The sequence below is a fragment of the Typha angustifolia genome, chromosome 2, assembly GCF_048772165.1.
Source record: "Typha angustifolia cultivar Huaian chromosome 2, ASM4877216v1, whole genome shotgun sequence".
NCBI lineage: Eukaryota > Viridiplantae > Streptophyta > Magnoliopsida > Poales > Typhaceae > Typha > Typha angustifolia.
The window spans coordinates 542602-562041 of NC_133240.1; the positions used below are offsets into that span (position 1 = coordinate 542602).

The 19440-nt window shown below is 39.9% G+C and overlaps 1 protein-coding gene across 2 annotated transcripts in view; it reads right to left on the reverse strand.

Annotated features, from left to right (window-relative positions):
- Window positions 1-6362: 6362 nt before the first annotated feature.
- LOC140777015 (callose synthase 10) overlaps window positions 6363-19440 on the reverse strand; it is a 45630-nt gene continuing 32552 nt past the window's right edge. For both annotated transcript variants that reach the window (XM_073120927.1, XM_073120920.1), the window contains exons 35-50: window positions 19224-19343; window positions 16180-16295; window positions 15999-16082; window positions 15730-15842; window positions 15155-15207; window positions 14900-15076; window positions 14781-14828; window positions 14457-14615; window positions 13080-13193; window positions 12905-12993; window positions 12651-12809; window positions 11359-11461; window positions 10950-11069; window positions 9243-9293; window positions 8960-9142; window positions 6363-7055 (exon numbers count right to left, since the gene is read on the reverse strand). In XM_073120927.1, coding sequence (XP_072977028.1) covers window positions 6819-7055; window positions 8960-9142; window positions 9243-9293; window positions 10950-11069; window positions 11359-11461; window positions 12651-12809; window positions 12905-12993; window positions 13080-13193; window positions 14457-14615; window positions 14781-14828; window positions 14900-15076; window positions 15155-15207; window positions 15730-15842; window positions 15999-16082; window positions 16180-16295; window positions 19224-19343 — 1926 coding nt within the window. In that variant the 3' untranslated portion in view covers window positions 6363-6818. The remainder of the gene's footprint in view (window positions 7056-8959; window positions 9143-9242; window positions 9294-10949; window positions 11070-11358; window positions 11462-12650; window positions 12810-12904; window positions 12994-13079; window positions 13194-14456; window positions 14616-14780; window positions 14829-14899; window positions 15077-15154; window positions 15208-15729; window positions 15843-15998; window positions 16083-16179; window positions 16296-19223; window positions 19344-19440) is intronic.

The following is a 19440-nucleotide window of genomic DNA, read 5'->3' on the forward strand; positions in this document are numbered from 1 at the left end:
AACGGAATAGATAAGTTTGCTGCCTCAGACATGTTTGGCGGCTATTATCTATTCAGGTTTGAGAAGGAGGAGGATATGGTACATGTCCTCACGAAGGGCCCGTGGACTATACAAGGAAGAGTGCTCAGCCTCATCCTGTGGAGGAACAATTTCAGGCCTATAGCGGAGGCATTTACTTCTGCTCCGGTATGGATTCAGCTACACAACCTGCCTCAGGAGTACTGGGAGCTAGAAGCACTGGTTCCGGTGGCGGGATACTTCGGGAAGCTACTAAGGGTGGACGAGACGACACTGGACCACACTAGGAGCAGGTTTGCCAGGGTGTGTATGGAGATAGACCTCCAGAAGCCACTAAAGAAGGCGATATGGCTGGGGCCGAAAGAAGATCAGGTGGACCTCAGAGTGGTCTACGAAAACATACCGGTGTTATGCTATCTCTGCGGTAGAATTGGACACCGGGCAGCAAGCTGTGAGCATAGGAAAGAAGAAGCGAGGAGTGAGGGAACCTCAGAAGTTGAGAGTGGGAAGGCACGGACTGAGGAGGGGGTCAGACAGCCTCCGATGATGGAACAAGACACGACCTATGGGCCGAGGTGCACGATGAGGAGATGGCGGCGGAAGGTGGCGCAACCATAAGCAAAGTAGGCTGTGGAGGCACGGGCCCCAATGGACCAGGATAGAGAGTCAAAGCTGGAGAAAGGAAAATTTTGGTCTAGGGAGGAGGTACTAGAGACTAGTAAGCTGCACTTACGCACAAATAGAAGCCAGCATTGGAACAACATGGAAACTCCAAGCAGGGGGTGCACTGGGAAGGTGAACCTGGCAGAATGAAACCAGACGTTACCTAGGCCTACAACTCAAGTCAGGAAGATGAGCCAACCGACGGAGAGCTCAAGCCTCAATATTGATAAAGGGACGTTAGCCTGGTTCACCCTATGGGAAAGAGAAGGTCGTGGAAACCAAGCATAGCCTGGTTCACCCTATGGGTAGCATGAATGCAGGTAGGGTGGTGGATGCGACTCATAGTGGAACCCCTTTAGCTAGTGGTCCAAACCCGAGCAAGGTGGATAAAGGGAAGAAGGTGCAAGCTGAGGGGATGGCGTGTCAGGCGCTGGAGGAACCTATCCCATCTGATCAAGATAGTTTGATGGATTTGGCTTGCAGAGGAACGAAGGAGGCATCGGACCGGGATTGTGTCAACATCAATGGGACGGCTATCAGACTTGGTACGGGGGTTGAGAGAAGTAGGAAACCTACCTTCATGGCAACACGCAAAGAACAACGTGGAGGTAAAACGCCAAAATTTCCAGAAGAGATCTGCAAGGATGGTGTTGCGGCTACCGGAATGAGTCCACCTTAGTGAACTGTCAGAAGGACATAGTAAAGCTGTGAGGAAGCTTAAAGAGGCACTGACGCACCCACCAAACAATGACCACATGCCAATGGACTTGGAAGGGCCGATTGAGAACCAGTGGGCGTTGGTTTGCATTGAGGGTAATAATGGCCTTTGTGCACAGACCATGGAGGTGGCGGAGACGGCCATAGTGGATCAGGAGAGATCAGCCGCGAAGCGCGGTAGAACGGCTTAATCGTATATCCTGTCTAATGTTTAAAGCCATTTTCTGGAATTGCCGAGGAGCCCTGAAGAAGGAGGTACTCAATAGATGCCGTGATTTGAACAGAGAGCACTGTCTCGATTTTGTATTTCTGTTGGAAACCCATGCAGACTGGGCGAAAGCGAAGGTGGTAGCCCGGGCATTAGGACGAAGTTGGCCTCTGGCTAAATGGGCATCAGAAGGATTGATAATGTTGGGGAAGACTGCTTTTGGATACGTGGACGTGGTGGCGGTGTCTCGGTACGCGGCGCACATGGTGGTCTCCTGCATGGAAGGCGAGACCTGGCTGATGACAACAGTAGATGCCAATAATCAGTTGGAGCAGCAGATGCTCCTATGGGAAGAATTGGTGGGCCTAGGGAACCTAGGTTTGCCATGGGTAGTCGTTGGAGACTTCAATGCGATACTTTCCACGGACAAGAAAAGAAGCTGTGCGCGGGTTGCTCTTGGCCCGAAATCCTCTGCATTTGCAAAGTTTGTAGAGGATGTCGGGGTTTGCGATCTGGGGTTTGAAGGGTTGATGTTCACCTAATGCAACAACCAGCTTGGGGAAAGAGGGTCTGGGTCAGATTAGACAAAGCACTAACGAATTCGGACTGGATACAGAGGTACCTTAGGAGCCGTGTGGTGCACCTGGACCGATCTGCTTTGGACTATGCACCAATACTGGTCATGGTGCCGAGTGAGGTGGATAATAGAAGGCGTCCGTTCTGATTTGAGATGTACTGGACATATTATGATGACTACAAGCCCATCATAGAGGGGGTATGGAGGGGTGACGTGCCCCATGCACGGCTTCACACATAAGGTGTTGACCATGCAACGTCAACTCAAATTATGGTGCAGATCGGCTTTGGGCCATTTAGAGATCCAGTTGCACTCGGTGAGGTTGGAGATCAAGGAGCTAGAGGAACTCGACGCCGGCGGAGTCCTGGACGATGGTGGCCTCACCAAGCTGAGATGCTATTACAATAGGAAGGCTGCATTGAGCAGACAAATAAATATAAAATGGTTGCAGTGATCGCGGCTGAAATGGGTGCAAGAGGGGGATCGAAATACTCACTTTTTCCATCTTACTGCGATGCTGAGGGGAAGAAGAAACAAAATCCAACGCCTCATGTCGAAGGAGGGGGAGTGGGTTCAGGATCAAGGAGGGATAGAGAAGAGGCTCTTCGACCACTATGAGGAGCTGTGGGGACCAACACACGATGAAGTATGGGCCTTGCCTGAAGAGCTGGAATTGCCTGTAATATCCGCGAGAGATTGAGTGAATCTGCTGAAGCCAGTTAACAACAATGAGATCCTAGAAGCCCTACGTAGTATGCCGACCGGTAAGGCGCCGGGACTAGATGGCCTACCGGTGGAAGTCTACTCGCTATACTGGCAGAAGGTGGGGGCCAACCTGTGTGATGCTATCAAGCACTTCTTCGAGCACGAAAGCCTCCCTCGTCAGTGGGGGCAAACCTACATAACCCTGATACCGAAGGTGGATAAACCTGCCACGGTGAGAGAGTTCTGGTCGATTTCACTATGCAGCGTGGCGTATAAAGTTATAGCCAAGGTGCTGGTCGGTAGGCTGCGAGGACTCCTGCCGTAGCTAGTGGACCAAGAACAGGCGGCCTTTATTAGAGGCCGAAATATCTATGAAAATATTTTGGCGGCCTAGGAGATTGCACACTCAATGGTCAGTACCAAGCATATGCCGCCGACGATGATGCTCAAACTTGACATGGAGAAATCCTACGACAGAATTAGCTAGAAGGCAGTTCTGGGGGTGATGGAAGCCATGGGTTTTCCGAGCAAATGGTGCTGGTGGATCAGTTCTTGTATCAAGTCTCCGAGATACGCCATCCTGGTGAACGGCTCACCGTCACGGTGGATAACACCCCACCGTGGGTTGAGACAAGGGGACCCCGTATCCCCGTATCTGTTCATTTTAGTGTCACAGATCCTATCTAGCCTGCTTAAGGATCGCATGGCTCGCGGACTACTGTAGGGCTACTAGGTCGGAGAGGTTCACCTATCACACCTCCTCTATGCGGATGACCTACTGATCACCGTGGAAGCCTTAGTGAAGAATGTTGGAACCATTCAGAAGTGCCTACAGGTCTATTCTAGCGTCACAAACCAAAAGGTGAACGTCGTGAAATCAGAGCTGTTCCTGCCAGACTGGATGAAGGCGCGGGAAGCTGACAACATACGCAATATGCTGGGCTTACCGGTGGCGAAGATGCCATTTAGGTACCTTAGCGTGACTATATCAGGGAGGCGGGTGAGTGTCCAGGATCACAACTGGTTGGTGGAGCGCATAACGAAGAAATTAGCCGGGTGGAAACGTAACAGCCTCTCCTTTGCCGGAAGGCTAACTCTCCTTAGAGCTGCCTTGTTGGCTATCCCAAACTTTTGGATGAGCTACTCTTGGGAGACACAGTATTGGAGACGATTAACAAGGTGGCGAGAGCTTTCTTTTGGAGTAGTGGGAAAGGTAAAGGGCTACATCTGGTTAGCTGGGAAAAGGTGACACGCAGCCAAGATCGGAAGGAGGCCTTGGAGTGAGCAGACTAAAAGTAACTAGGAGCAGCCTACTTGGCAAGCATGTTTTTCGCATCCTTAATGGTGAAGATGCACTCTGGATTGGAATCATGAAGGAGAAATATGGTGGACTGCACCCTTGGAGACAGGAGAAATGGAGGGATGTGTCGTGGATCTGGAGAGCCTTAAATAGGACTGTAGAGGCCATTAAGATGGGCTATCGGAAGCTCATCGGAGATGGGACTAACTCGAGCGTAGCGGACGACCCTTGGACCTCGGCCGTGCCGTGGAGGTGGCAGCCACGAGTCATGCATTCGGATCTTCTAAGTGTGGACCTATCTGTGGCTGAGCTTTTGCAGAGGAGGGAGGGCAATGGTCATAACTTGGGTGAAACAGAGGCAAAGGACACTTGGATTTGGTGGCCACATCCACTGGGTGCTCCTAAGGCTGCCGCTATCTGTCGTTTCCTTAGGCCAGTTGAAGGTGAAACATGGCCTGGTTGGGGAGAGCTCTGGAAGCTGAACGTGGCGCCATGAGTCAGGCTGTTTTGTTGGAAGCTACTATGGGGTAGACTGCTGACCAAAGGGTGCTGCATGCTCTACGGATAGGTGGAGATGACAAGTGTTGTCTCTGTGGATTGTTTACTGAAACCATAGAACAACTATTCTATGCTTGTCGGTACAACAAGGAGGTCTGGGCCATGTTAGGCAAGGTGCAACCAGAATTAGAGGAGTTGGGAGGCTCGGTTGGCTCGGAATGGATCACCATGGCTTAGAGGAGGTGCACGAGGAGTAACGTCTGCATTAGGGCGTTGATTGCGGGTGTGCTGGGGCATCTGGAAACAACGTAACCGAGTCGCGTTTGGAGAGAGTGTGGAGGCAGCTAGCGTGGTGGCCAGACGTGCTTAGCTCATGATCGAGGAATATAACTCGCCCAAGAGTGACAAAGCAGCGAAGGGGACGCAGGAGAAGGTCGGTTGGTGCAGGCCTCGACAAGGGCGAGTGAAGCTGAACGTTGATGGGGCGTTCCACATGGGTGCGTGTCAGGTGGGAGCTGGGGCTATCATCCGGGATGATATGGGAAGACTGGTGATGGCTCGGTGGGAGCCCACTCCAGCAGTGTCACCCCTACACGCGGAGGCCTAAGCAATGAGAATGGGATTAGGCTTGCTAAGTGCAGAATAGTATGTGGAAGTTGAATCGGACTCAGAATGGCCGGTGAAGATCTTGAGAGAAGAGGGTCCCTGCCCATGGCAGATCTGAGTGCACGATAGGCCATGTACGTAGAACAGGCAATAGGACTGCTGATTCGGCAGCGCATCAAGGCTTGGGTGCAACCCAAACCGGTATGATCCGAGCGGGTGACCCAACGCCACCGGACTTGTATGACTTGGTCAAGATGGAAAGTTCTCCATCCGAGACAATTAAAAATAGCTGAATCTAGCTCCTTCATTCAAAATAATAATAATAATAATAATAATAATAATAATAATAATAATAATAATAATAATAATAATAATAAAGTATGAGGTCTTGCCCTTTTTTATCAAGACCTGGTGACGTTATTAACCCTCTTCATTCCTGATAGGGGTTCTAAAAGTCAGTCCTCCATGCAAATGTAGATGGATACCCTTCTGACTTTGGGTAATGGTGGATGGCGAATGGTGAATGGATCTTATTCTAAGAAGAAGATCACGACTTCAGGATCTATTTCTACTTGTCCCCTCCCCCCACCCCCTGTGAGAGGGGGATAAAGCCCCAATAGAAATGACTTCGAAAGATGCGTAGGAATGAATCACTTCAGAACTAGGCTTCCTTCTTGGAAAACCTTTGAACTTTAATCCTGCCAACAGAATAAAATTAGCTCTCAAATAAAAATATAACTGGGGACATCACTAAATCTCTCTCTCAAAAGAAATAAAAATAAATAAAGAAAGAAAATAGGAAAGTAGCTGGATTATACACGAATGAGAATAGGTATGCAACCTTACATGTGAAGAATACACGCATAAATTGACTCCAATTCCACCAAATTGATGAGCTCCTATCTTAAGCATACAACTTAAGGGCACTCGTCAGAATGAGAATTATGAAACATCCAAGACCACTTCAACAGAATGACTGCATGTTTAATCACTAAATATCAATAAGATCAATTCAAGATAGGAATTTTTTTTTTAAAAAAAATGGTAGGGCTCACTCAACTCCTTCCTAATTTCGATTGCCAAGAAGAGTAGTAAATCATTGACCCATAATATTTGGGAATACAGTCAATTTTACGTAATAAAAACAAAATAACTATCCAGTAAATTACAAAGTTGTCTGACAAAAACACGAATGGTTAAGGTAATAGAAAGCGCGCTATATGTACAAGGCGATGCAGTTCAACAACAATCAACAGAAATTTCTGCTGCAGAAAGACCATTGCAGTCATATATAACTGTACAGCTTGTTAGTGAAACAAATAGGCTTTACTTGCGCCACAGGATGTATCCAGGTTCATTCGCAAGTAGTTTTCACTATCTTCTCTTGAAATATCTAATAAAGTTTAGCATCAGAGACTATTTTTAACTCTCTCCATATGAAAGCTGCAAATGTACTCCAACTCAAAGCAACGACTTGTCATTTGTCAACTTCAATTTTCAAACATCAAAGGGTGGCATAAAGATGATCAGGTTTGGACATTTGCTTTGTTTCCAGCAAGGATCAGGGATATCTCCAATCCCCGGCTGAATGCTTGGTTAAATAGGAAGCGGGATTGGAATGTAGACACAAACGGGAACCAAGACAAGATTGCCACAGGACCAAAGATTACCATGCCCATCCCAGCATCATACATCCGAGCAATCTCACGAACAGAGTCCCATAACCTCAAGCTTTTCACCAGTGCTTTCCATGTGATAGCAAACTGTCATGATGACAGGCAAATTAATACCAGACCATTAAAAGATCAGATTCAGCATTAGAATGTTAAATTAACAACATATGCACGAGAACAGTGAAGAAAAAATTTGCTACATTGTGGCACTTGGAAACCAGTGTAATAAACAATTTATTTCTAGACATGACTGCTAATATGATCTTTTCTAGACATCAAGCACAGGCACTAGTGCCTAAACCTCTCAAGACTGCACAAACATCAAAGATTCCGGATCATTGAATGCGGACTACTTTCACAGCTGGAACGTCAAATTAGGCAGTAGAAAAAAGTAGTATCATGTCCACATGCCAAACAGCATGTACCATATCCCCTTTGCCCAACTAGACCTATAACGTCTCAACAAGTTCTTTCCAAGAAGATGTAGGTGGCATGAGGACACTAAGGGTTGGCACAGGTTAAGCAGGTTTACACAGGAAAAAAAAAACACTCTCAGTACAGGAAGGATAAAAAAGCCTTTCCTGTATCTGTGCCAATAATGCACTGTCACAGTCAACAAGTCCAATCATCAACTAAATGGTAACCGTGCATTTCAACTTTCAATTCTTACATGTTAGTTTTTGTCATTTCAACTTTTAAACATACAGGGTTATGGGCTTTGCATCTTGACAATGACCTACAACCTACAAGCATTGTACTTTTTGCTCACTAAAGAAGAGAAGAAATATATGTAGGTTTTCCTATCCAACAGTTTAAATGACTAGTTATTTCAAATGGTCATGAATTGAGGTGCAAATTATGAGGTACTGTACAATAAAAAAATATAATGAATCCTGATTGTAAACATGATTCTACCATGTTACTAAGACAACTATAGTAAGCACAAAACCAGTAACCAAAATACAATAAAAATCTCAACGAAACCATCTCAACTATGCACTCTAATGTTCTCCTATCTATGCATCTATCTTTTTCCTATGTATTATCTCTCTTTTAATGTAGCCACAAGAAATTCCAGCAAAAACAACCATGAACTTAAATTTATTTGCCCAACTGAAACAGCAAAGCAAAGGAGCAATTAGCCATTATCTCATAACTGAATATCATCTAAGATTCAGATTTCCAAATAAAAAAATAAAGGTGTTTAAACATTCGATGACCAAATGATAAAACTGTCACAGGTACAGCATATTGGCATAGGTATGCAATATGCAACATCAACATTATAAGCAAGGATTACCGTGCCGACTGGGACATGTGCCGAAGGGGCACCGGCAAATCAAGCTTTTAAGATCGTTAAGGGGGGAAGAAGACGATCTTCTATTCTCGTCTTCTATTCTCACAATCCACATAAGGATAAGTTAGGAACAACCTTCTTGAATGCGGATTTTCACTTACTCCAAAAACAGATCGTGAGAAAATAAGTTACGATCCGCTTTGAGCAGATCATAACATATTTCTTCTCCTAGGGTTTCAGCCGATGGTGGGTCCTGAGAGGAGTGGAAAGGAAAGCATGGTGGGGATGGGAGATAAAAGTGGGCACAGCATGAAAGGAGGAGGTGGAGGCAGAGATGGGAGAAGATGAGAGGCAACAACAGAGGAGGATACAGCTGTGGCACGTGCCATGCCATATCGAGCTGATGGGTGACCGACACAACAATCTTTAATTATCAGAAAAATATAAGCTTATGTGGGCTACTTATGGACTAGCAGTGGAACTACTGAAAAATTATGGTGACAAAAGGCACATGTCTCTATATGAAGCTTCTGTAACACACAAGCATACAATTAGATAACCATGCAAACACAACTAACACATTGCGTGTTTCGAAAGACATGTCTGCCTAAAGCTGATCTCACCAAGAGCGTAAACTCAAAAACAAACTTAAAGAATTAGTTCTGCAGCAGAATAAAGGGGATCACAATGGGCTTACACATAATAGAGCCCAACCAGTTGCTATAAATGCCAATGCACTTGCAAATAGATCAGGTATTGTCATTCTTGTGAATACGACAACAAGTACAAGGGCTGCAATGAGCCCTATGGCTGTGACTCCCTGTACAAACCGCATGACAAGGTGAAAGCTGGTTGATTTTTTTGGACTGAAGGTGAAAATCTGCAATGGCACATAAAAACAAGTCGTTATCAAGTAGAAGTGGAAAACAACATCAAAGACAATTCTGCAGGATATAATGCACGGATTTCTGATGACAAACCTTAAATATCATGACACTGCCAAAAAGAACAACCCAGGAGAAACCATAAAGCTGAAAAAAAAAAGGCAAACCCATTAGACATAACATACATAAAAGATGAGATCTGCAAGACTTTTCCAATTGGCTAAAGATATAAAACTAATAAGAGAATTGCTAGTATTGCAGGCACAATTACTGAGACATTTGCACAAAAAAACCTTTTAGTTTTCAAAATAGTAAAATTGGGCTCCTGTATGCAGTTGTGCGCATCTCGTGTACATTGTGCGTATTTTATTATAAAAAAAAATCTGTATTTAGTATAAAAAAAATCAACACATTCAGTTTAAAGAGCCCAATCTTATAATTACTAAAACCTAAGGGTTTTTTTTTCTGCAAATAGCCCCACAGCTACTAAACTCAGGAAGTTCTATATCAGTGGCTAAAAAAATGCACGTTACCATCCTGCAGCTAATTATGCAAAAGAGTAACGCACCCCAAAAGTATCATAGTTCAAGCCTGTGGAAGGCGGTGAATTTTGCACTATACTATCACTAAAGTTACCAAACAGCTGTGCCATTCTTGATTATGGAAAGACAAGAACAGAACTATTACACAAATAAAGACAGAAAGAAATCAAACAACCAATATTGAGCACACATATGTCTGTGAGTATCCACAACCATATCTTTAACTAAGCAATAATTTTTTCATGACACAACATGGTTACTCAGTAGTTTCCCATTATATACATGCATGAAGCAGTTGCACCTCTTACCTTACCAATACTTTCAACTGTTGGACTAGTGATATTGCCTCAAAGTTTTAGCAGAAAGTACAAAAATAATATTGGCATATTAAAATAGATATCAACTTCAGATTAAGTAAGTTTTTATCAAAGCCCACGAGAAAGGAAGCGAATCATAAGTATTGGAGATGCTTAGGTAAAGTATCAAAAGATAACAAATATTAGTGATAATATAAAGAGAAAACTTTTTAAGTTCAGAAAATGCAAGCAGCCACTGCAGTTAAGAGATGTTGGCCAATGTGCAAGGGTGAAAATGAATTGGATATGGACCGAATAGTGCTCAACCCACATTCAGATCCATATTTTTAGTTCAAATATGAATTCGGATATTGGATGGATAGTAAAATTCAAAATCATATCCTAACTAAACAGATACAGAAAAATTTTGGATAAAGGATCAGATCTTAAATAGATGTTGATCGAATTTTAAATGAATTATAATCTTTTGCATGTCAAATATATATAAAATTAGAAAAATTAATCTCTACAAATAGTATATAACATATCATTAGTAATAATATCAATATTCACTATCTAAATAAGCAAACTAAAAATTGTAAATCATTCAAAAAAATATACGGGTAAACGGATACCCGATATCCGTATCCGAATCAAAAAATTATATTCGACCCATATCCGAATCCATATCCAAAATTTTTTTAAAAATTCTATCCATATCCGAATCGGATAAAAAATTTTTATCCGAATCCGACCCGAATCAAGTTGGATAGCAGGTCAGGTCGGAGTTAATCCATCATTTCCAGCCCTACCAGTGTGGCAATTTAAGCATGTGTAATCAACTTAAATTTTATAAGGAAAAATTAAGGCCCTGACAGGCACCAAACTATAACAATATAATGAGATGAAAGAATTCATAAGCTATTAAAAGAATATCAAGGAAAAAAGGTAAAAAGTGGTCTTACTGCAAGTGAAGTATCAGATCCAGTAAGACGCAGCTTGTATACTATGCCATATTGAAAAATGAGAAACCTGAAGGTCAAGATAGTCTCTAGGATTCTTCCCCTTAGTGTTTGGATATGAACCTGCAGAACCACATAAAATGGTAAGTGAAGAACAGCATACATGGAATTGAAATTCAAAATTCTGAAGTGTTGGAATATAAATAACACATGATTTTTGTGTTCAAAATTATAAGTTCAAACTATATTGAAGAAATTCACTTTTACCAAGGATATTCATTCAGAATAAAATGAGAATGTTAAAACTGATGAGCGTATCACTAGAATAATTAGAATAAAAGATTGTCCTTTTTGGCGAACTAAGAGGTGAATCAGCACCTATGCAAAGTGTCTCCAAAATATAGATTCTAACCTGTTCTTCATCCCACCAAGATTCCCAACTATTTTCCCCTTTCACACCAACTCCACCCTTGTAAAGAAGCCAAGTAGTCCAATCATCAAAATCCTCAACGGTCCTGGTAGTTGCACATCAATAATGCAAATACAAACATCATAAAGAAGTGCTCAAGAACAATTTTCTTTTAATAAGGAAAAGGAAAATAAAGAAATCATAAGAGACTCAGTGATTTGACAATTGATAGCGCAACCATTGTTGTCGGATATACAACCTAAGAAAGTTTGTAGGCATTTTTATGGAACAGATGCCCATAGCAGCAGTATTATATGTTTTAGCTTTGAACCAAACTAGACCCGTTTTCAATTTTTTTTATCGAAATGGCTTATATTCCAAACTTAATACCAAAATGGGTCTATTTCATTGTAGCCCTAAATAAAACGCTAAATTAGTAAGCATTTTACTCAGCCGAAAGTAAAAGTTGATCAAATCAGTGTTTTTATTGAAAGAAAAAACACTAAATATTTCAGCGATTTAGTAGAAAAAACGATACACATAAAATGCTGAAAAATTAAGTATTTTTATTGTTAAAAACACTAAATGAGAAAGATAACATAAAAATATAAAGAAAAGTTTATAACATCATAATTTTGTACTTGGTTATCCACTTTAATCATAAAATATATAATCATGAAGATATGGAAGAGTTTTATAAGCTGGAATGATGTAGTGATTTCTTGGATCCAACTATGCTCAAAATCGCCCAAAAAAAAAACTGTAGCTCGTCCAAATTTTTCTTTAAATTTTTTTGAAGTTCTTTCAAAATTTTCAGATAAAACGCTCAATTCTTCAATGTTTTCTAAACATAAAACGCTGAAGAGTTTAGCGTTTTGTAAAATGAACTTTTCAACATTTTCATTTAAAGGTAAAACACTAAACTTTTCAACGTTTTACCTAGAGCTACAATGTCACACACCTATTTTGGTATTAAGTTAAAGGGATATGATGTTTTAAGGGTATCACTTAATCATTTATCATATAAGATAGTTTACATATTTATAATATATGATGTTTTTTGTATTTAATTTGGGGAAGCAAGCTTATTTATTTTTCCCCTTTTTTCTCTGTTGGTGCTGCTTCTGACTGTCAAGTGATCCACCAAATGTCTGATGGTCCTTAGGCAGTTAAAAGCATTCCCTAACTACTTTGGCCAAGCTCCACCAACTTGACAACCTTGATTCAACCTAAATAATGAACTTTTGAATTTCAAAAAGACTAACAGAAGCAACTATTTATATTTATGAACTTACTTCTGCCACTCAAATCCAGAGGGGTTGAAAATGTATGGCGCAAAGAGCCATGAGATGACCATGAACCAACTACTGATAGTAAGAAGGATAAAGGAAGATGCACCACGGTTAGTGTAACCATATGCTATATAGACAATGAGGAGGAGTGCAACTTCAAGTCTGCAGAAAAGAGTACTTGTTAAGAAGGGCAATCGCCAAAAGTATTAAGAATGACAAAAATAACATCAGCAAATTGTCTATATCAACAAACATACGCTTTAACAAAGTGACTCCGTGAATAGATCCTATAATTCTCAGCAAACTTGATGTGGCGAACAACAAATCCTCTTCCAGTGGCCTTATACTGTGGAGGCATATCAACAATGTTAAATGAATGAAAGGTGAAAACATTAATAAAGGGATGATAATTACTTAGTTTAAACAGCATACTTTAGCTCCTCCATGAAGGATTGTTCTCCCAAAATAATGTGTTCTGGTTCCAAGAGAAAATGTAAAGAAAACAGAGCACAACTGGAGCTGCATAGTGATAAAACTGAAAATAGCCTGCAAAATGGTATATAGTTTATGGTGCTGAATAACAACTGACCATTGTTAGCAAGAATATACATGTTCCAAATAAATGACTAAAGAAATAAATAAACTTTGAGGTAGTGTTCCTTAAAAGTCCTCATCCATGCATAGTTGCCCAAACTGTAGAGATAACAAACACCTTCTTCAAATAGCACAATACCAACATTAACAGTTCTAAACAGTCCTAGAAAACATTCCACATTCCTGCAGCCACATATGGAACTGGACATGATTTCTTTTCAAGATCTTTTATTTCTCTTGAATTTGAAATTTATTTGCGTATGGTTAGTAATTTAAGTATTATCAAATATCAAATGCATCTGCACCTACATATGTCTCCTCGTATCACATTATGCGCTATGAATACCTTGATTGCCTGCAAACTGCCTTTCCAGACATTAGTCATACATATAGGATATCAGGATCATCATGGATTCAAACAATTTCAGATAGAGTATAAGACTTGGCTCTATACTCCTGAAATGCCAATTCTCTTGAAACCATAAATATCAAAGACAGGTCTTTATGCCAATGAGACTTTTTTTATCAATTACTTTTCATTTTTTCTACATTCAAATACTAGGAAACTGCTTAGAACTGAAATTCTAAGGGCCATTTGGAAGAAAGGACATTATAAGTCAACATGAGAATGGCCCTTGATGACAAAGAGTAATTCAAGAGATCATTTTGTGACTTCTGAAACTCCACAACATATGTCTATTGAACTCCAACCATCATTATGATGTCCTCATTGCAAACAGAAATTCCACTATTCCAAGAACTAACCAACAGATTTCCATCAAATAAATGAGATAAAGATTGCTTATTTATAAGTCCTTCCAACTTCCAATCTGTCCTCTGAAGTGCCAGAATATAAATGTTTTGTACTTTTAACAGATATCCAGACTATGATATACATCAAATATCCCCTTAAACTCTTTTCTTAACCCATGTGACATTAGGAACATCTTCTGAATGAACAGATCCACCTTCAAGAAATGAAGATGGCTGCAGACATATGAACTGATAATCAATTGTCAACAGTGAACAATAAGGTTTTCATTCTTGTGCTTCGCATAATCTTATGATAACAAAAAAGGAGCCTGGATAGAGAGTTAATGGCTTATCTAAGGGGAATGACTACTCTTACACCTTCACAATAATAAATAAGACCAACCAGACAAATCATGGAAAAGAAAAGATAATTAGGTTTACTCTGGTAAATGATAAGCATACCTGCATCAATCCTAGCTCCAGTATGAAACCCATTATCATGGGCACTGCAGTAAAAATACCAATCTGGACCAAAAACTGAGCATTTAAGGCAGCATCAAGTGCAGTATTGCCCAGTATTCTGGCCTCTCTTGATATTGCAGCATCAAGTCCAGAAAGTGCCTGCAAATTGGAAAACTCACGGATATTAAACAAGTTGCAGAAATGATTCATATGAGTAACAGTAGTTGCAAGAGAAAGTAGAATTTTACTAATACAATATCTAATAAATACTTCTTAAACCATGAATTACATAACAACATTCTAGGAGGAAGCAGGCTAACTTACCAGGTATACCCTTCCATATAAGAAGATGTACACAGTAAGAACAGTCATCTGTAGAAAGATGTAACGTCCATTAATAATCTATGCCATAGCTTAAAGGACCAGACAGTCAAGAGGTTTACCATTGTGCAGACATAATAACCAACAGTGGTGAAATAAAAAGATAGCATCCGGAAGAAGTCAAAAAGCTGCCCAAGCCGATATACATCTCGACTTAGGACTTGCTCTCCATTGCCACCAGCAACTTTTCCCTCAAAAAGTGCAATTTGGTTCAAGCCAACATCTCTACCTTTGCCAACCTAAATATAGGCAAGGATTCAATTAAGCCCAACGTAAGATTTTCCAAGTTCATACTAAGAAGTCCAATTGAGAGAAACCTGAATATACTCATGGTGTGTGATATTCCCCTGTCGCAGTGTTGAATTGAATCCTGCAAAATATGTCAGGCTTAAGCAGAAGTTATGTAAAAGTTTCTCAAAAATGTCCACCAACTATAAATAGTATATGTCAAACTTAAATTCCCTTGAGATTAATTTCTGTGAAGTCCTTTTTCTACAAAATATCAATCAGTCGACTAATTGCCTTTCTCCTTCGCATTTATTTGCCAATAACATGTTTAAACTATAAAATATCTGCATCTTCCTATCGTATTCTCTCATTGTCCTCAGGTAATCTACCATCCCACATCCGTTCCTTGTCAGCACATTGAGCACTGCATCTCTCACTGGTACATCCCATGGACAAACCATTTTATTTAAGGCTTTGCACCATAGGTAGACAAAAAAAAAGCCTTACTCAAAGGGCAGATTGTACATTTTGTTCTTCTGGGGGTACAACATTATACTGAGTCATCATAGATCAAGGAATGAAAATCTAATTTACCCAAAAATAAAATGGCAAAAATCATACATGAACAATAGGAATACAATACTCTACATTACTTCTAAAATACCTGCATATATGTCTTCACTTATATTGATCACACGAGATGCCTTGCTTATGCCACCTCTTGTTATGTGGAATATCCTGTCAAAGACATCTGGATGCCCATAGTGCATACGAACCCTGTTAAAGGACGACATAGGTTGATGGATGATTACAACATATAATCAGGATTAAGCATAGGATATAAAATTGTTTCTGGAAAAACAGATGATAGAAGACATAATTATGGTTAAAAAGAAGATTCACAAAGAAGAGAAAGGATAAGAGTAAACTTACTTGAGGGGATAAGCAAGAACACGTTGTCCCAAGGTAACAAAGCTAGTTTCTTGATTCGACATAAACCAAGCTAATGATGACACACTGAGATAACAAGAGAATAAGATCACATACATAAATTTAGATATGTTCCTCTATATTCTAACTTCAATATGAAAACTGAAGAAAGAGTTTGCACAACCTTCCAGTGAAGACATGCTCTCGGACGCCAAGAATAGTGGGAGGTCGAAGACCGTAATTTCCGCTAAATTCTTCAAGTAAATTTCTCATTTTCAGAGCCTCCTCAAGGTAGTTGTCCTGTATTTGCAAAATAATTATTTCTGGATTAATCTCTGAAACTTCAAAACTGCGATTCTCAGTCTAATGTACCAAAAAGAAAAAGAATTAGAAATTTAAAATTATTTCATGACATAGCAATAAAGAAAAAAAAAGGTATCTATACAAAATATACAACAATAGAAGTAGTTAATTCCCACATAAAATGATAACTCACAAGAATGAGATGGTAAAGGTTCTATCCTATATTAGAATAGGGCTAAGGAATATAATTCTAAAATATCTCTCTTGTTGTGGTCAGACACTGTAGGCCTCAGGCAAAAACAAAAACATGCCTCTAAGCTTGAAGACAGAGGATACAGTAAGACATACTAGCATCAGAAAGGAAGAAAAGTAAAAGAAATATCACCCAATCCAAGTACTTGTAGGAATAAACACTTCAGGTTTGTTGCCTATACACATAATTAAATAGTAAAAAGGTACTGCTTACTTATTTTGCACTGGCGTGCATCCCCTCAATCATTCATAAGCAAGAATACATGATCATCCACAATAACCTTTGTAGTCATTCATCAGCTTTTTGTATATCCAACTAATGCAGTCATTCAATGGAAGAGTTCTTCCTCATTGGACATAAATATTAAAATGGATGTTGAAAGCTACTTTATTGAAGACAGGTTTGGACACTACTAGTTATTATTGCTTGACAAGAACTTCCTTTATCAGTATGTTTTATACTTTTACTTAAATATTCCTGTTGTAGAGAATAGAGGTACTGTCTAATGAGGCCATTGTTTTGAAGAACTTCCATCTTATGCCTAGGCTCCCTTCTCAGATAAAATATAACTAGGCTCTGCTTAGGTCTCGCCTATGTTGCCTTAACATATCATATCATATTTCAATATGTAGATTGACTCTGAAATTCAAATTATTGTACATGTTGATGAATTAGCAAACTCTAATAGCTTACTATAGTTATTAACAAGAATGCATTAGTATATTGTTTAGATTTTAGATATTAATATTAACATATTCTCAAACTATAATTTCTTTTATTTGTTTATTTTTTAATTGCCTTTAATTCTTGTCACTGGCCTAATGCCTAAGTACTACATGATCCCTAATTCGTTTGTCTACTGCCTATGGCCTTTTAAAACCTTGAATGAAGCTTATCTGAAATTAAGCTCCAACTAGAGTGACTGGAACAATTGTGATGGATCCTTTTTATTCTTTGACAATAGCTATTTGGTACATGGAAGACTTGAAGCCATATTTTTTATCAGAAAACAACAGAAGCACCAGGAGTGTAGAATATGTGGTTAGTTTACAATATCTTTAGAGATAATTTGTGTTCTAAATATGGATTGTATGTAAGACGTTCAACTAAATAGCAGTGTAGCGAAAAGGACCTAAAGGATATAACATGGCCATAGGGAGTTATGATGCTTAGCCAGTAGTGGCACCAAAGCAGATGCTTTGAGCCCAAAATAGTATGCGAAAGTATACTAGCATTTCCCATCATGACAGTTTGCATAAGATTTGATGAACAATAGTGACAGCTTGAAAGGACTGAGAATGACTTGCATCAACGATACCCATCTCTTTAAGAATATTTCCCAATTCACCATAAAGTCAAGGTTCACTCTACTCTCTCTTTCTTCATCTATGTTCCTCTCTCTCTCTCTCTTTTCTATTGCGGCAATTTTTTTGCCGTAGAACAGATTGTCCCTCTCTCTAGCCTTTCTCTGACAACTCCCTCTCTCTTTCTTCCTCTCACTTCCTCTGACTCTCTGTTACTGCAGGCAGAAAGAGAGGGAAGGAAGAGAGCAGAAGAAAGAGCGAGAGAGGCTAGAGAGAGAATAGAGAGAGGTCAGAGAGAAAGAGAAGGTGGGGAGTCAAAGAGAAAGGAAAAAACATATAGAAAATAGAAAAAGAAAATGACATACCAAGTTGCTAGAGGTTAAGGAATCTTCATCAGATGAGCTCATCGGACCGTCAAACAGCATTGGTTTTTGTGTTTGTGTGAGTCTGTGTGTGTGTGTGTTGGGGAGGTGGGATGGATAAGAAAGCTCTCAAGTTCTCTCTCCCTGCTAGTCTCAGGAATGAAGGATCCGACCCATTTAACTATATAAAAACCCTTTCGGGTGGTATGGGGCAAAACGGCAGATACCGACCCAAAACCAGTAATAATTGAAATTGGTCATAACCAATCCCAATCCATCTCAGGATTGGCCGAAAATGAGATCCTTTAACAGCATCTAGAAAATAGATTTAACATATGCCCATGGTCAAGAGACCCAAACCCAACCAAGTCTAATTAGTTATTTGGGATGATAATAGTTCATTACAGTCCATCAACATGGTAGAGCCATAATGGATTTTGGCTTGTATTAGCATCCACCATGAGCTTGATCGTCATAATAAACAGTCAAAGAGCATAACATGGTACCAAGGGTATTCGTATGGCTATGCTCTGTAAAGTCTTATGGATTGTTTACAGCAAGCCCCAATCAGATCTAAGAGATTACCTTCTACTGTATGGATTAGCTGCAGTTATCACTAATAATTAGATTACTCAAGTTTGAGGGTGAAAAAAGATATGCATGACAATGTTTGAACCAACAAGAATGCAACTAAACAACAGTACAACTTAAAAAAAAATCATTAGAGCTAGTAGATCTAACATTCCTCAAATAGAAAAAGAGCAAGAAACTAAAAATAAATCATTAGAGCTAGTAGATCTAACAATCCTCAAATAGAAAAAAGAGCAAGAAAAGCAATCAATCCAGTAAAGAAATAATAGGAAAACTATTATTCCCAGCTAATTCGAAATAGTAACATCTTATAATCCCTTATAAAATATACTAATTTGGCAGCATAAAAACCAAAAAAATCTTTCAAAATAATCAAATGAATATCATCAAATAAGGAAGTTTCTTGCAACGTAACCTGATTCATGTCAATAGTCTGGATAGCATCCCCACGGGTGAAAACTATAGCATGATTTTGATTTTCAGGTTTCCCTTCTCCAAGCTTAGGGTCTCCTGGAAGCTTGATAGAGTATATTTCCTGCATAAGTTGAAAAGTAAAGAAAAATGGAACAAAGAAACTCTTATAAGTAGGAAAAAGGCTTTAATGAAAATTGCAGACAAAATAATCCTCAATT